General features: G+C 44.5%; 1 protein-coding gene across 1 annotated transcript; it reads right to left on the reverse strand.

Moving 5' to 3' along the window:
* Window positions 1-11,434: 11,434 nt before the first annotated feature.
* On the reverse strand, window positions 11,435-15,757 carry DDO (D-aspartate oxidase; the record flags this gene model as incomplete). The annotated part of the gene is made up of 4 exons (XM_080342574.1): window positions 11,435-12,002; window positions 14,435-14,617; window positions 15,280-15,388; window positions 15,586-15,757. 4 exons carry the CDS (start codon window positions 15,755-15,757, stop codon window positions 11,435-11,437), a joined length of 1,032 nt encoding a protein of 343 aa, XP_080198700.1.
* Window positions 15,758-15,876: the final 119 nt, after the last annotated feature.

The raw sequence follows: 15,876 nt of genomic DNA on the forward strand, positions 1-15,876 counted from the left end.
TGCTTACATGGCTCATGATCAGATAAGCTCCAGCATTAGCACAAGGGAGGAACACATTTATGAGAGCAGAGTGAGAGAGTGACTGCAACAACCATGACTGACATCAGCTTAAGAGATGGACACCCAGCTTCATCCATGAGCATCACCTGCAGTTCATCAACAGAAGGTTGCTGGGCAGGTAGAGGGCCACCTGTGCGTCACTTTGCTCCTCCATGTGAAATAGCATTGTTCATCTGGAGGACAGAAGTAAAGATGCTGCTCAGGGAAGAAGTATGTTGAGGATGCTAAATGCAGGGATAAACATGACAAAACACAAGACTTGCAATACTGCTAGCCAAAATCATTATAACACAAAAGTCTTAGCACCAAGGTTGTTTTAAACCATCAGCATCTGATCAATAAATAATGGAGTGAGAAGGTCCTATTAAAATAGAAGTTTGTGTTTGCATGGTTATAGCACTCTTAAAGCCAGGAGTATAGAGGTCAAGACTGAAAAAGTATAAAGTTCCCAAACACATTTTAAAACTCCCTCTTGAAGTTTAATCCTTGAGAAATCAAAGCTTTCTTGAAAGCTTGAACAATGCATATTCAAATAAAAGAGGTATGACTGAGCAGAATGAAAACCACAAGGTCTTTCTTGGTTTTAGCATCACAGGCTCATTTGTTGTTCTTCTCTCTTTGTATTGCTTCAACAAAAAGCTCAAATGCTTGTATCCAGCTACTCTTCTTGTCATTGCTGAGCTGTAACTCTAAATGCTGACCTTGTATGAGACATTCCCTTCCTCAGAAAGCTGATCAGCTCCAATTTGTGAACATGCTGAGAGTTACCCTGATAAAGAACAGTTCATGAATTTAACTCTGTTTTCATTTTGCTTTTGTATTTTAACAAATGACTGAATTTCTCATGCTTCTCCCCCATCTCTTGTGAATGTAAGCCTGCCTGCTTAAAACAGAACAGAGGGTTTCTAAAGATAGAGAAAGAGGGAATAGTGGTAGAGAAGGATCTCAGGAAATTTCAGGAACAATGAGAAATGTTATCTGGATTAGCACGAGAATCAATGGGAATTAAGATAGTATCTTAAACATTCTCACCTCTCCAGCATCTTCTCCATTTTAACAAGTGAATCATAAACTAATTTATTCCCCAGGAATCTGCTGCAAAGACACCTATATGTGAGTAATGCCTGTTAAGAAGAAAAGCAAATTAAAATTGCAGCATAATGCATGCAGCTCTAGTTTAACTGAGCCTTTTTGAGGTGATTGCTGGGAAATACGACTTCTGTGAAGCTTCACAGCGGCTGCAAAACATGCGCACTCTTTGAGTCAGGCAGCAAATAGCCTCCCCTTCCTCTTGTCCCCAGACCAAGATGGATAGTGTTTGAGGAAAATATATCATGCTGGATCCAATAGCACAAAGTACTGACACATAATGCAAGGAGTAACTGAAACAGTGACGCTGATATGAATATTTCTACTGAAAGCAGCAAGCATTCTGCCCTGATAACCAAACTCAGATATTGGTCCTAGCCTATCTACTTTCTATGTAGATGCCACAGATTTCTACAGCTCGCTTCATTTCTCCAGGAAAAGTCTTTAAATATGTAAAATTCCTCCCACATTTACAAATTCGTCTATGGTGAGAGCACAGTGCTAAACCTCTGAAATGAAACAGTTTAACATCAATGGGAATTCATGGCTTCAATGCTGTCTTTGCTGCTCATAAACTACATCTTGCCTGGAATGTTGTTGGTAGCAAAATTTCTCCTTTGCAACCATTATTTAATGCTGATCTCTCTTATAGCCATTTTCAGTTGAAACATCTTGCCTACCATCATCCATCTTCTACCTCCACCCACTGTCAAGGCTTCTGTTTATCTTCTGGCTAGTCAAAATGTCTGCCCAGATCTCTATGCAAAATTAAATCCCAGGAAGGAAAAAGCACCACTGGGAATACCCTGGATTCTTCAAGGGCTGTTAATGGAAGTCAAACATTCCTCCTATAAAATGACTAAATGAATAAAAATGCTCTTTTTGACTCTGCTTAACAACCCTGCTGGATTTGGTATAAGCCCCTTGCCAAAATCTACAGGACAGACCAAAGGAAGACTTTTTTAGCTCTCCTCCCTCCTACACTCCTGGCTAATGCTTTGAAAACCGGAGTGACGTTGGTCTCTCCACATGAAAACAGAGAGGTTTTGTGCAGAAACTTTCATAAGGTCATTTTAAAAGTGGCTGCCTGAAGAAAAGCACGGTGTGTCCTTCCCTGCAGATGTGTGAGCATCTGATCCTGAGTCCGCAGGAGTCGGAGCTTCAGTCCGGGCCTGTTTTATTTCTTGCCTTGCACATTTAGGGACCAAGGCTCTGCCATAGCCCTGAGGAACAAGGGATTAAATGTTTATAGCTCCCTGAATGTTTCCTCAGTGCAAGCCCGGTCTCACTCCTGTTGCTTTAAACTGCAGCTGGAAATCCTGGAAGTATTTCTCTGTGCACCAAGCGACAGACCTCCCTGCAGCCCGCACACAACCAGCAGCTCTGCAAGGGAGGTACAGCCCTTACTCCTCCCCCTGCCTTAAATCCCACTGAAAACTCAGAGAAAGAATCTCTTTCTGTCAACTTGTACATGTATACAGTCCTAAAATTACATTCACCCTTTTGAAGGCAACTGCGAGGCTGCTGTGTCCCCCGGTGAAAATGAGTTTGACTCCCTTGTTGCAGATGTTAGCAGCAGAGAAGTAAATTGGCCGCATTGGTCTGTTACCCACTTACCGCTGCTGAGAAATACGTGTCTGAACAGCTGTCAAGGCTAAAGCTCAGCTGCGTGGATCATTAAAACCGCTTCTCAGCTCACCACTGGTAGCTTTGAAGACAACAGCTACAAAAATATATGTTCATGTAGTCTCCCATTAGCTCTCCTCAAGCTTGTGAGCTATTTAGGCAGCTTAACACAAGATTGATCTTGCAGTTCAGCAGCTCAGCACAAGGCACAGGCAGAAGCTCTCTTTTCCCTCCAGCTACGGAGAGATTCAAACACCCCAGCCTGGCTGTGTGCTCTGCATTTGATGGAAGAGATAGTTGATAATGAATGGCCTGGAGATGGGATTATAGATCAAGATTTACCTCTGAGTCACACTCTTGTGCATTTGCACACATACATACCTGGAGCTATGCACATACATTCGCTGCAGGAAGGAGAAGGGGAATGAGACAGTCCCTCAGCAGAAAATGCTCTGCAGCTCTCTGCCACTCCTGAGCCTTACCTTTATTTATTTAACCCTAATCTTTGTGCTATCTACAAATGTGACTGTTGCCTCCAGCAGCTGAGTTTCACTCCTGGAGAGGGACAAGAGTGATTTTATAGTCTGCCTTGTACAGAACTGTGTAATCATTCTGAACAAGCAAAACACTACCTGGTTTGTAAAGTAAGGGCTGGCAATTTTGTTGAGCAGATATTGGCATAAAAATTCAAAATATGTATCGCCATTTTTCAAAAAAGACATTCCAGTTTACAGGAATTAAGCAGTGATAGCTCATATGCAGTTCATGTACTATTGCACAAAAATTTTTGCAATATTAGTTTGTTGTCTGTATTTCCCCTGTATCTGATCTATAATCCCAAACAGGTGTCCATCTTTGCTTAAAAATTATCTTGAGTTTCTATCACAAACTCCTATTTTCTGTATATTTTAAAGATTACTTTGTTGTTACTCTGGGCTCAGCTTTCTCCTTTTTTCTGGATGCAACCAATTTTACTGACATTTTTATACTTCTGAGCTTGAGGATGAATATCTTTCATTAAAAATGTCATTTGGCAAAGGCATTAATCTATAAGGCTCAGAAGTCTACAAAACACCACAGCTGGAGTAGTAATTATGGCTTTAAGAATTTATACAAGCCTTTTTATTACATGTTTTTAATGGGTTTACATAGTACAGTACAAATGCCAAAGTATTTATACACGGGATGGTAACGGCACTGGAGTAACTGAGCAGATGTCACAATTTGATCATGGAGAGTGACTTTCATCTGCAAGCTCTCAGGGAAAAGGGCTCTCCAAGGAAAGAAGAGATACAAACCAGAGCGTGGGGCTGCTAAGCAGAAGAACAGCAGCAACTTGTTCCAGGCAGCAGTCTCACAAACAAATGAAGACCCATGATTAATGCGCTGTGCACTTCTTCTACAGCCTGTCTTGCAATGGCCTTTGATACACTGGCATGTGTCTGTACAGTCCTTTAAAAGCAATTGGATAAAATAAAAGCTGGGATTGGCTGGCAGCATCCTTGATGGACCTGATGGGTAAAAAGCAGATTTCATAGGACAGGGGCAGTGCAAAAATGTCCTGGACCAGTATGCAGGCCAGTGTAATAATATGCATCCACCTTTTATATAGGTTGCACCCACATCTAAGAAGTGTTCCATCTTTGCAGGACGCTTAATTCAGTATCACTGTCTTTATCTGTAACAAAAAGATTGCTTTTTGAATTATTACCAGGTGGTCAGCCAATCTTCTCCTCCAATTAGTTGCATTTTAAGTATCTTTTAAAAAATCCTAAAGAAGAGGAGTGAAATAGCCTTGCCCAAAGCACAGAAGATGCCACGGCTCCCCTGCAGCTGAGCAGCCTGGCCAGGAGCAGACGGTGAGGATAAATGCCTGTGCTCTTCCCGCAGGCTCCTTTCAAGGCAGTTTGCCCTCAATGCCATGTAGAGCAGCATCAGTGATGCAGAGATATCAGTATCGATTCAAAGTGGAATAACCTTCTTAGCGCAGAGTTTGTATATGGGTTAGATGTTACCACAGGGGTCATCCTTTTGACATGTGTCTTCCCATAGTGTGTCTGTCTCCATCCTCATCTGTGGACACAGAAAGCAGAGGCCAGCCAGACTCTTCGAAGATGCATTGGGAAGGACACAGCATGTTTGTGAAGATGCAGGGACCCCTGCAGGCGTCACTCTGGGCGATGAACACTCGGCCAGGCTAATGCTTGTGCTTGCACCCCAGCTCCTCTCTTGCTCTTAGGCTCCTTGTTAGGAGGACATCCCTTTGCCAGAATGCATTGAATTTCTTCAGGAAGAAGGTAATTTCTCTATACGCTGTCAGGAGGTGAAGTACACACTCCTGCAAGTGTAAAGACTCCTTGCAGAACTTGACCCGGTGGCAAGGCTGGAGGCAAAGCTGATGGTTACAGAGGAAAGCTTGCCCTGCCTGCTCCCTGTGGTCCAGTCAGCGTAGCGGAGGTGACACAGAGCAGGAAGGATGGTCTCAGAGGACACTTACCTCCCCCACAAGGCAAAGCAGAAGCCACTACTCTGAGCGGTAGATGGGTTGATGTCCAAAGCCAGGTGACTGCAGGAACCTCCTGGATGGAGCTGATGGCACTGGTGTAGGGAGGGAGATACCCCAGCGCTGGGACCCACAGAGCAGCAGCTGGAAGAGGAAAATTATCCCAGTAACTTCTTGCTCCTCCCTCAGGCTTAATGTGAAGGAAAAATGATGATCACTGAAGTACAGTGACGGGAACCTTTAGAAATCAAGGGCTTTTTGTGCAATCTTTGTGGTGAAGTGCTCAGCCTTACGCTGTGAAGACGAACAACAGCAAGATTGCTCTCAGCAACCCAGACAAGAACATTTTAGTGCATAATTATGGAGGAGATGCAAGGGGACAAAAAAAAGAGGGAAAACATCTGTTCGCATGGAGTTTATTGCCGTTCACTTAAGAGGCCCATTAAATGCCAGAAAAAGCTATTTATCCTTGTTTGAGGCAATTATCCTGCCGCAAATCTCTACAGCAATTTGCCCCATGATCATTCCTGGAGTGCTGATACTGTGCAGATTCTCTCTGCATAGACCTTGCCCACCTAGGCTTACAGAGGGACTGTTAAAAGCCAACTAGCTAGTGCTTCTCAAGCTCTTTAACTCATGCTTAATTTTGTGAAGAAGTGGTTGTTTCTTGGAGTCTTTCCTGGGCCAGGCTGCAGTCCCACAGGGACCCCCCATGGGACATCCAGCCCACGGGGCTTGGGGGGCTGGAGGGTGCGAGGAACTGAGAACACTTGGCTACCCCAGACAGTGGTTTCCCCTCCAGCCTTTTGGTGGGGAAAAAGCTCTGGGGCTTGCTGCAACAGCAACAGCTTTGTCTGGGATTCTTTATTCTTACTAATAACAGCTTCTGGTGTGCTGCTACCTTCATGTTTGTATTTTCTCAATGTCCTTTTTTTAAAGCATTGCCCATGACATTTTACGGTCCTAACTGATTGACGATTATTTCTTAAGCCCTGCTGCAACACTCAAGTCCTCCAGGCCGACAGGCACCCACATTTCCGTTGAGTTCAGCATCACTGCATTTTGCTCTTTGAGGTGGAGTGTGTTGGGGGGGGGGGGGGGGGGGGGGTCTTTCACTAACTGCTTTATCCAACATCTCCCTCTGGTGGAAAACAAGGAATAAAGCAGGATAAAAATAAAGCATCCTACGACATACACATTGATTTGAGATAGTTGTGAAAACAATGCAAATCTTGGTCCAAGCCATGATTTTCTAATTACAACATTTGTTCCAAATGAATTTGAATGTATCACACTGAAGTTTACCTCAGTATTTGACTGGAAGAGAATTGTAATGAATGCCTATTTTCCTGTATTTTTTCAGAAATTTGGAAAATTTGTTTTAAATATAGGCAAAAGCATATATCAAGACAATACGTCTTTATGGCTTTGTTTCTGTGAGGAAAACAAACAAAATTCCCCATTGTAGGAAACTATTATTTTGTGCCCAAGCTCTAAAATCCATCATACAGCCCATCTGCTGTCTGCAATCGCAAGGATTGATAGAAATGTCTCAAAATATAACAATTCCCTTCCTGTGCCATAATTAGACCTTTAGAAATTTGGAAAATTTGTTTTAAATATAGGCAAAAGCATATATCAAGACAATACGTCTTTATGGCTTTGTTTCTGTGAGGAAAACAAACAAAATTCCCCATTGTAGGAAACTATTATTTTGTGCCCAAACTCTAAAATCCATCATACAGCCCATCTGCTGTCTGCAATCGCAAGGATTGATAGAAATGTCTCAAAATATAACAATTCCCTTCCTGTGCCATAATTAGACCTTTAGGTTCCCTGTGAGTGTGGTAGATCAGTTGCCATCTGCCAGGAGTTCCTATCCAATGTAGATCAGAATGTGTGGATAAGAAGGAAAGTACGGTCCTGACACACACAAGCTAAGGAACGGCACAAGGATAAAATGCTTTGCATAGGTGACAACTACATCTTTCTTTAAGGGCACCTTTCAGCAGTATGTAAAGTTGTGGAGGTTGCACAAGGTTTAATGACTTTCCACTGTTAAACCTCTCCCATGTGCCAGTGTTTCCCTGACGCTTGCTCTGCATTTCCAGATGAAGGTTATGGAGCCAATGCAAGAGCACAGACAGATTTAGGACCAAAACAGAGTTTTGCAAATGCCTTGGCTGCCAGCTCAGCTTCAGCTGGAGCTGGAGAGTTAACACAGGCCACATCTTTGCTTCGGCTCCTGGCAAGGCTCTTGGGTGAGGAGTAGAAGCTCAGGGATGGCTGATGAGATATTGCCAGAGACTGGCACCTGAGGCTGAGCAGCTGAAGCAAGAAAGGACTCATCTTAACAGACTTGAGCTGCCAGAAAGCCAAGCAGGCAGTGTCAGCGAGCTGGCTTGCAGGCATCGAAATGTTATGACTCCCCTTTGTGGGCAGGTGTGTAGTTGGCACAGGGCAGCATCATTGTGTATGTATACATATATTTTAGAATACTGAGATTTTCCATGCCTAAGGAGAAAATTGAGGGAAGGATGTGCTAATATTCCCAAAATATTAGGACATATGCTTGGCAAATTGAAAGCTTGTGGAACAAAAAAGCTGAGACTCCCAAGTAGGTGCTCAGCCTTTGCATAGCATGGCCTTAGCAGGGATGAGAGCTTCTGCAAGAAATAGTAGGATTTAAAAAGGAATTTCAAGCTAGAGACTGGAAGGAAGCAAGCAGGCAGAGAGGAGCAGGGGTTCATGATGGCATGTCCTTAAAGGTGCCAGTTTGACATCTTTATAACCACAAGTAAGCAAAAAAAGAATAAAACCCCTTTTAACAGGGCACAGAAGCTGGAGCAATAAGGCTGAATGAATGTTTGTTTCTATTTGCTATAAGTCTGAAAATAAGATATGGCTCTAAAATGCTTGATTTTTATATAAGGGTATTGAAATAGCAGAGAGTTTCTAGAAGAAAGATCATCACTGGCTCATTGTAATAGCATGATAAAAATTACATGGGAAAGAACTGAAATACATCCCATCCAAATGAGGAAATTGAAAAGGATGTGAACTCAGTCAAATTAGAAGCAGAAACAGAAAGGCAGGCTAAAGTAGATTTTGAGGACATTACTTGCTAATAGACAAAAAGTTTTCTTCAACCCAAAAGGAGCAGGGACCCTGCTGGAGGGTCTTCAGGTGACCCGGATGTGCAGTCAGCAGGCGATCAGGGTGGCAAAGGAGTTTGAGAGAAAACAAACCCTAACACAACAGCTAAACAGATTATTTGTGTCTGTGTTAGGTGTAGAAAAGCTGCAGTGAAATTCCCATGGCAGAGCCATTTGTTAAGGGGATAATGCAGAGAAGCTGTCTCAGACTGGAGACCCGATTAGATGAGGGTTTAGAACAAATAGATGCAACAGATAGTAACAAATTCATGAGAAGCAGATGTTCCTCGCTTGTGGGTTTTTAAGGAACTCTAATGGGAAATTGTTGCACTGTTAGGGCTGGTACATAACCCTTTACTTAAAACAGCCAAAGAAAAAACAGGATGGCACGTGACTGTTCTAAGTGCTGTGAGGGACCTAGAGAAATGCAAACCACTAAATCTGATGCCAGTAGCAGGCAAATGGTAAAAGCCATGATAACAGAATAGTTACAAGGGCAGATATGGACTAGTGAAGACTTGGCAGAGCTTTGCACTGAGGAGTGGTGTAGCCATGCTTCACCATCCTCTTACAGCTTCAGATGACCCAGCGAGGCTGCAGGGCAGAGCAATGCTCTCAGTATGATCTGCTCTGCTTTTGGAAAGATCTTAATAATGTCTGTCACCAAGTACTCATAAAGATGCTAATCTGGCATGGGATAAGAGGGAAGATCCTCTCATGAGTCAGCAACTGCATATAGAATAGAGAGGTGAGGTAAGGATAAATCATCTATTTTTCACAGTGGAGGGAAGTCACCAATGACATTCTTAGAGGGATCTGTGGCGGGGCCAGTGCTAATCCACATACTCATCAGTCAGGCGGCATATGGTGCAGTGGCTAAATCTGCTGGGCCAGGAATTTCTAGAAGTGGCCCTCTCCACTGCTGATCATGGCCAGCGCCAGGACACCAGGCTGAGGGGCCTTGCAGCTGAATCTATTTTGACATTTATATCAACCAGAGAAGTTTTAGAAGTAAGTTAAAAGAAACTCTGCCACCCTGCAGAGCAGAGGTGCACAACCAGAGATCTGGTTTCTCATTGGGCTATGAACACCCCATCAGCATTAGTAGTGTTTCTTGGTTCAGGATAAGCTATGCTGTTTGTTACTTTTGAAGATTAAAATTGAGGTTAAGAAAAAATAGCCTATTCTCATGTTCTTTTTTTTCAGTTTGTTTATTTGTTTTTCTTTTTGGTTTTGTTTGGTTTGTTGTTTTTTTTTTGTTCCATGTTAGCTGAGGACAAGGCTGCAGTTTGATAAGCCCTATGTCAACACTGCTGCCAAAAGCAGCAACTCTGCCTCCTTGTACTTCTGGAAAGGACAAATGATGGGGGGGATGCAAAATTAGCCACCAGAGCTGAGGAGAAGAGGGCAAGGCTGCTGAAGGCAAGGCTGGCTTAGGCTGATCCCAGGTGCTAACTGGCCTGTGGTTTAATTTGGTGGGGTTTTTTTGGACAGCTGTCCCTTGTGAAGGATAACTGTCCTCACCCCTACCTAGGAACAGCGAGAGCTGGTGGCCATGTGTGAATGTGGCTTTTCTTGGGCCACCCCAAATGAAAGAAAACCCCTTGTTTATAAAAGGAAACACTACACAAGTGACCTTTGCTCTGTTATTAAGAACTTTATTTAGCAGTTCATTTTAATCTTGTGAGTTGTTGAAGGATTTTGATTTGTTTTGTTAGTGTAAGAACAAAAAAAACCTAGAAAAAAGTGGATGATAACACTCTTGAACAAGCCATTTACAATCTAATGAGTGGTGTAATCACTGACAGTCAGCCCTGTACTTTGACAGCAAACTCCAGTTTTGGGGAGTGACTTATCTTCAGCCATATCAGATGGCTTGAGCTGCTGAGGCGAGCATAAAGCCCAGCTCAGCCTCTGCCATGGAGTGAGGGTCTGGGCTGTGGTGGCTCAGCTTCTTTACAACAGAGGAGCTCACTCATGTCCTGCTATGGACAAATTTGTCTTTAGAGTGTTTATGTCGTCTTAAATAGCTCTTTCTATTTTATGTAACTGAGGCTGGTGTTATGATCCCTGCTAGTTTGTCACCAATTTATTCATATCAGCTGTTGCAAGGAAAGCAGCCAGTGCTGATGTGAAGCAGATAAGAGAACCTTTCATGCCCAAGCCCACCCTGAAAAACCCTCTTCTGTAGAACACGGGCCATGTCAATGCTGCTATTGGGGGGAAGGGAAACATCTGTGTCTGAGGGGCTTGGAGGAAAAAAAAATATTTGCAAACAAATGTGAGAAAAGACACACAAACCTGTAGCTTATATGTGGCAACTTCCTCTCACAGAAACTTTGTGTTAAGTTCCCTGGGGTGTAATATGAGCCGATTCAGGGATCACTGTCACAGATCTGCTCTTAAAATCATACTTGCCTGGTCACTGTGCCTGACAGTGACCTAACATTGCTTTTTGTAAGAGCTGGCCTGGAGCACTGTAATGCAGCATTGTGTGGGGTTTTCTTTTCCTTATAGATCATATAGAAAAAGGTGAAGTTTGTTAGCAAGATGGCAGGAGAAAGGGCAATACTAGGCTAGATTTCGTTCTAGAGGAGAGAAATAGTTTCTACTGAATCTGAACCTAGTGCATCCGATATCCTTTAGATGCAGATGAAGAAATGTTAAATTGATATTATTTATATTATACTGCAGCAATCTGATCTCTGTTATTTGAAGAATATTTACATATTTTGCCTTCTCCTTAACATGAGGCTAGGAGAAATGCCCAGGGCAGAAACAATGCCAGATGGAGGAGAAGGACAGCTGGACTAATACTTGGATCAACCCAGCATACCTTTCCAAGGTGGCACCTGGAAGCCAGGTGAGATACCACCGAGCATCTGCAATGGCCAAGCTGTTGTTTTAGGTTCCTCCTATGCAGTAATGGAATAAAAGTCCAAAGCTGCTACTAGGAGATGCAATACTAACCTATCATAAATGGAAAAGGAGGCTGTGGGATTCAAAGTTTGGCTTTTGATGAGGAGCCTTGCAGGGCTGCAATGCACTCTCCCACCAAGCGGGCAGCCTCTTTGGCTGTGCCCCTGTGCACTGAGAAGCCACCTGCCCCATGCCCATAGTTGTGGACCACGGGAAGCTTAACTCCTCCTCGGCTCAAGACCTGTCTCTCCAGTCTCACGGACCACCTGGATGGCCTCAGGCCCATCTTCACCTCGATATCCTGAGCTCCCCACAGGGACGGCTCAAGGGAGCAACATCTGGCAAAGATGTCTTTGGTAGTGTCAGGATCAGGGGAGAGACTCCATTTCTCCTTTTCCCTGGTTCCCCCTAGGGTTACACTGTGTATCCCCGGATAGATGTAAGTTAAGCCATCCGCATCCCGGATGAAGTTTTTCACCCAGGGAGCATGAACCTTGAGTACTTGTCCCCTAACAGGAAAGAGCTTCTCATCCCCCACCAGCTGGTGGGCTCCAATGCCCGAGCAGTTGACGATGATGTTATACTCGCTGTGTAGCTCCCACAAGTCTGCAACTTTTCTGGTGTACATCTGGACACCATTTGCTTTCAACCTGCAAAAAGACTCCAGAAGTGAGGCAGAAAAGAAACCCCTAACCCCCCATGCAATCATTATGCACATTAAGTAAATGAGATAGATTGCCTTTAACACACTGATCAAAACCAAACAACAGATGGGACAAAAAGCAAAGAGAATGCTATGGAGTTTCCATTTGTGGTTTGTCTGATTTGATCTCATCAAAGCTATTTTTAGCTTGTTTGGGCTGGAAAAGTTATAGCAAGTTGATCAATATTAGAGAAGGGTATGGCATAAGGACCTAAGCAGACAGTCAGGTCCTCATGGTCTCATTGATTCATTTATATAACAGTACCAACCTTCAATAGCTCGAGCAAGCTGAAAAATGTCAGATTTATTCACCAACTTACTTCTGCTAGTGATAGTGCTGTTGTACGATACCCCTTTTAATGTGCCTGTTACATGCCATCATGTTCATTCCCAACTCACTTCCCTGAGACCAGGAGCCACTTAGTCATCTAGTGCCATATGTGAAGCCCTGGGGTACCTAAGACATCCCTGCAGGCTGGGCTGATGTGGCACAAGACCCCCACGAGACCCACACGCTTCCAGAGCAGCAGCCAGGGGTCACCCAGGACAACTCAGAGCACTATACATCCATGTCTGATCTTCAGCAAAATTCACCCATTCTTGAGGTTCGTCTTCAAGCTCAATTTCTAGCCAAATCCCACACTGAACTTGCCTGAAGCTTGAAGCCCTTCCCCATGGAAAATCATTGGCATGAGATGTAGTCACTGCTTCCTGTCAGCTGGATCCAGTGGCTAGGGGTCTTTACTGGAGGTTTTAGCATGAGCAAGTCAGGAGACAGGTCTGTGATGACAATGCATTAAGTGGGAAATCCTATCCTTTGCAATACTCTGGCAGCTGGCTAAGTGATCAACCCCACCATAAAGGCGGCAGTTTCCCACAAAGCAGGGAGTGAGCTGAGGATCCAAGGCACACCTGAGGCCCTGGGGGCTGAGGTCAGGGTGCAGCAGGATGCTGAGCCTGGCTAGGAAAAACAGGGAAGGTCTGTTGCAGCAGTTCTGGCTGGGCAACTTGCTGGGAGAGCTCATAAGGGTTGTAATTGGGACTCTGCCATCATGCCATTAAAAAAACACCAATAAAAAACTGTTCAAGACTCCTGAATTCAGGCAAGCAAGTAAGAAAAAAAATCCTGAAGTCCATTTTTGCACCAGCAAGTTGGGCACAAAAACTATTTTCCTTGTAGATTGCCAAGAGAATGGTCTATAAATACTGATCAGGTCACTGGGGGTTTGAGAATTAGTTACATGTTTTAATATGCTCTCATTTCTCGTCACCAGAGAAAATAGAAAGAAAAGGAGCTTGATCATCTTATTAGACTACATCCTTTGAGAAATAAGGAAGGAGAGAGCAGAAATCACGTGGCAGATGCTAAGTGGGTTTCCAATCCAGTTAGGCAATGAAACATGACAGAGCATGTGCATCAAGGAGACGGCACAGACCTCACGTGGCACTGGTGCCACTGGAGTACTCCCTGCCTGGCTGCCTGCTAGAACAAGAAATGTTTTTTCACATTTTGCAGCGAGATGAAAGGCATCCGAGCAACTGGCTGAGCTGGCAATTTGTACCACAGTGTCAGTACATGTCTCTTTACTTAACCTCAAATCAACTTACAGCCTATCACTTTCTCTCAAGCGGAGACAGCTACTTGGTCACTTCAGGGATACTTAAATGCATTAACTGCACATCCCAGGTGTCAGAACCTTTTTTATATATGCATCCTGACTCTTCTATTGCTCTCTGAAACCCACATATTTTGGGAAAACTTGGAAATTGCCCAATTTTTGAACTTTCATATCAATCCAGATATGAATTCTGAAGCCATGACTCCTTGGAGTGAATGCATCACCCATCTTGTGCAGACAAATGTTTCCAAAAGATTTGTTACAAGATGATGCTATTTGACCTTTTCTGACCTGACCAGGTTAAGAAATGTCTCCATTTGCTGACCAAATTTGAGATTAATCAGCCCAGCTAATTCCTAAGTGCAAAGTGTTCACAAATAAGACATCTTCCCAGATATGCATTTTCTCCCAGGGGTTGGATATATCTTCAAGAACAGAGGGATATATTGGGGAAGTTTGGCAAATGAGGCTTTCAAGGTCTGGCTGGCCAAGCGTGGCTCCTGTGACTATGTTGGTGCTGTGCCCAGAGATGATGCCCCTCTAAGCCCCCTCTACAACCACAGTGTTAGAAACTGGACATTGCATAGGTGGAGCTATTCACATTTTCTCCTCCACAAGGAAGAGCTTGCTGCATTTTTCCTAGTGAAAAACAGCCCTTTTCCAGTTTCATTCAAACCTAAGGTTCTCAAGGAGTCCCCAGCTCCCCGCAGTCCCTCTGCCTGGGCTCCTCTCTGCATGCCCTGCCTGCAACCAAACCAACCTTTTCTCCAGCCACAGCAGATAGGGTGGACATTCACATTTCAGTGTCGTAAAGGCCTGACCAAACTGGTGCTGTGGAAACTTTTGTAGTTCTGCTTCAGACATTGGTCGAAATCCCAGGACGACATCCGACCAGAAAGGCAGGTCTTCCTCGGGAGTGGGAGTGTTTTTAAAGATCTGCCACCTAAAAGGACACAAAGAAAAAGCTGCAGAACTTAGCTGCTTTTGCTGGGCTGTGTTACATCTCATGGCAATCTTAGCACAAACTCAGGAACTCAAGAACCTGTACCTGCTTATCAGTGCCGCTCTGCAAGGTTAACAGCAAAGGGGAACATTGCTGTCTGCTGCTGCGACATCCGCCTTGGCAAATAGGCAGAGGGCTGCTGCAGCCAAGCCTGCAGGTGACACACTGGGGAAAACAAACTGGAGAGAGTTTCCCCAGCTATAAAACAGCTGCCTAAAACACCTCCAACGCCCACCCACCCCCACCAACCTAACTGCATCCCCCTACCAAGCTGCTGAATCTGGGGGATCCTGCAGTCCCATCCCTACGAACACCACCCTTGCTGCAAGCAACTGGTGGATGACAGTGTGGAAAACATCAGTTATTAAAAGACATTCAGTGCTAGCCAGTCTTGATTGGTTTCTCTGTACACACCTGTGCATTAATTTCATTTGAAAATACATCATATCTGGGCAGGTGCAATGCAGTTACTTGGGAATATGTTCATAAGAGCTACTCCATGAAGGGAATATGCTTTAACTCCAGCAAGGAAACCAACCTCTCTGCATGCTCCTGCACAAAGCACACACATACCAAAGGCTGCCCTGGGGGCCTGTTCTTACCCAGAGACCAGGTGAACACCAGCCTCTGATGCCTCATTCGAGTTGCTGAGGGCAAAAAGGTAAGTGAAGGTCTCTCTGAACCACTGCTTCTGCACGTGGATTGGTGTGCCTGCAGGGAAACAAAATAAAACATGCGGTGAGGAATAACACAAAGAAGAGAAGAGTACAAACCAGTGTCAAGGAGATGGGACAGAGGGGGAATGCACGACACAGCCCTTTTCCTCCTGAACCTCTGTGCATGGCTGCACACCCGGGCATGCAGCTGCATGTGGTGCCACGGGCAACGCTCCGCTGGGTTGCACGCACCTGGGTAGGTGTGGGGGATGAGTATCCCTGCTGCCGCATTGCTTGTTGTGTTTGGGCTGAACTGGTCTGCAAGGACTGTCACAGAGCAGCTGGGGCAAGTCTCCACGATGCACAGTGCTGTGGACAGGCCGACAACTCCGGCGCCAATCACTGCGACCTTGGGTGCTGACATCTCCAGGGTGCAGAGCCAGAGCAGAGATGCACCTACATGCATTTGGAAATAACATATCCCATGTCACCAATACCCCTGCTGGACACCCTCATCAGGCTATGAAATACCCACACAAGATG

This window comes from Nesoenas mayeri (assembly GCF_963082525.1).
Source record: "Nesoenas mayeri genome assembly, chromosome: 3".
NCBI classification, from domain to species: Eukaryota; Metazoa; Chordata; class Aves; order Columbiformes; family Columbidae; genus Nesoenas; species Nesoenas mayeri.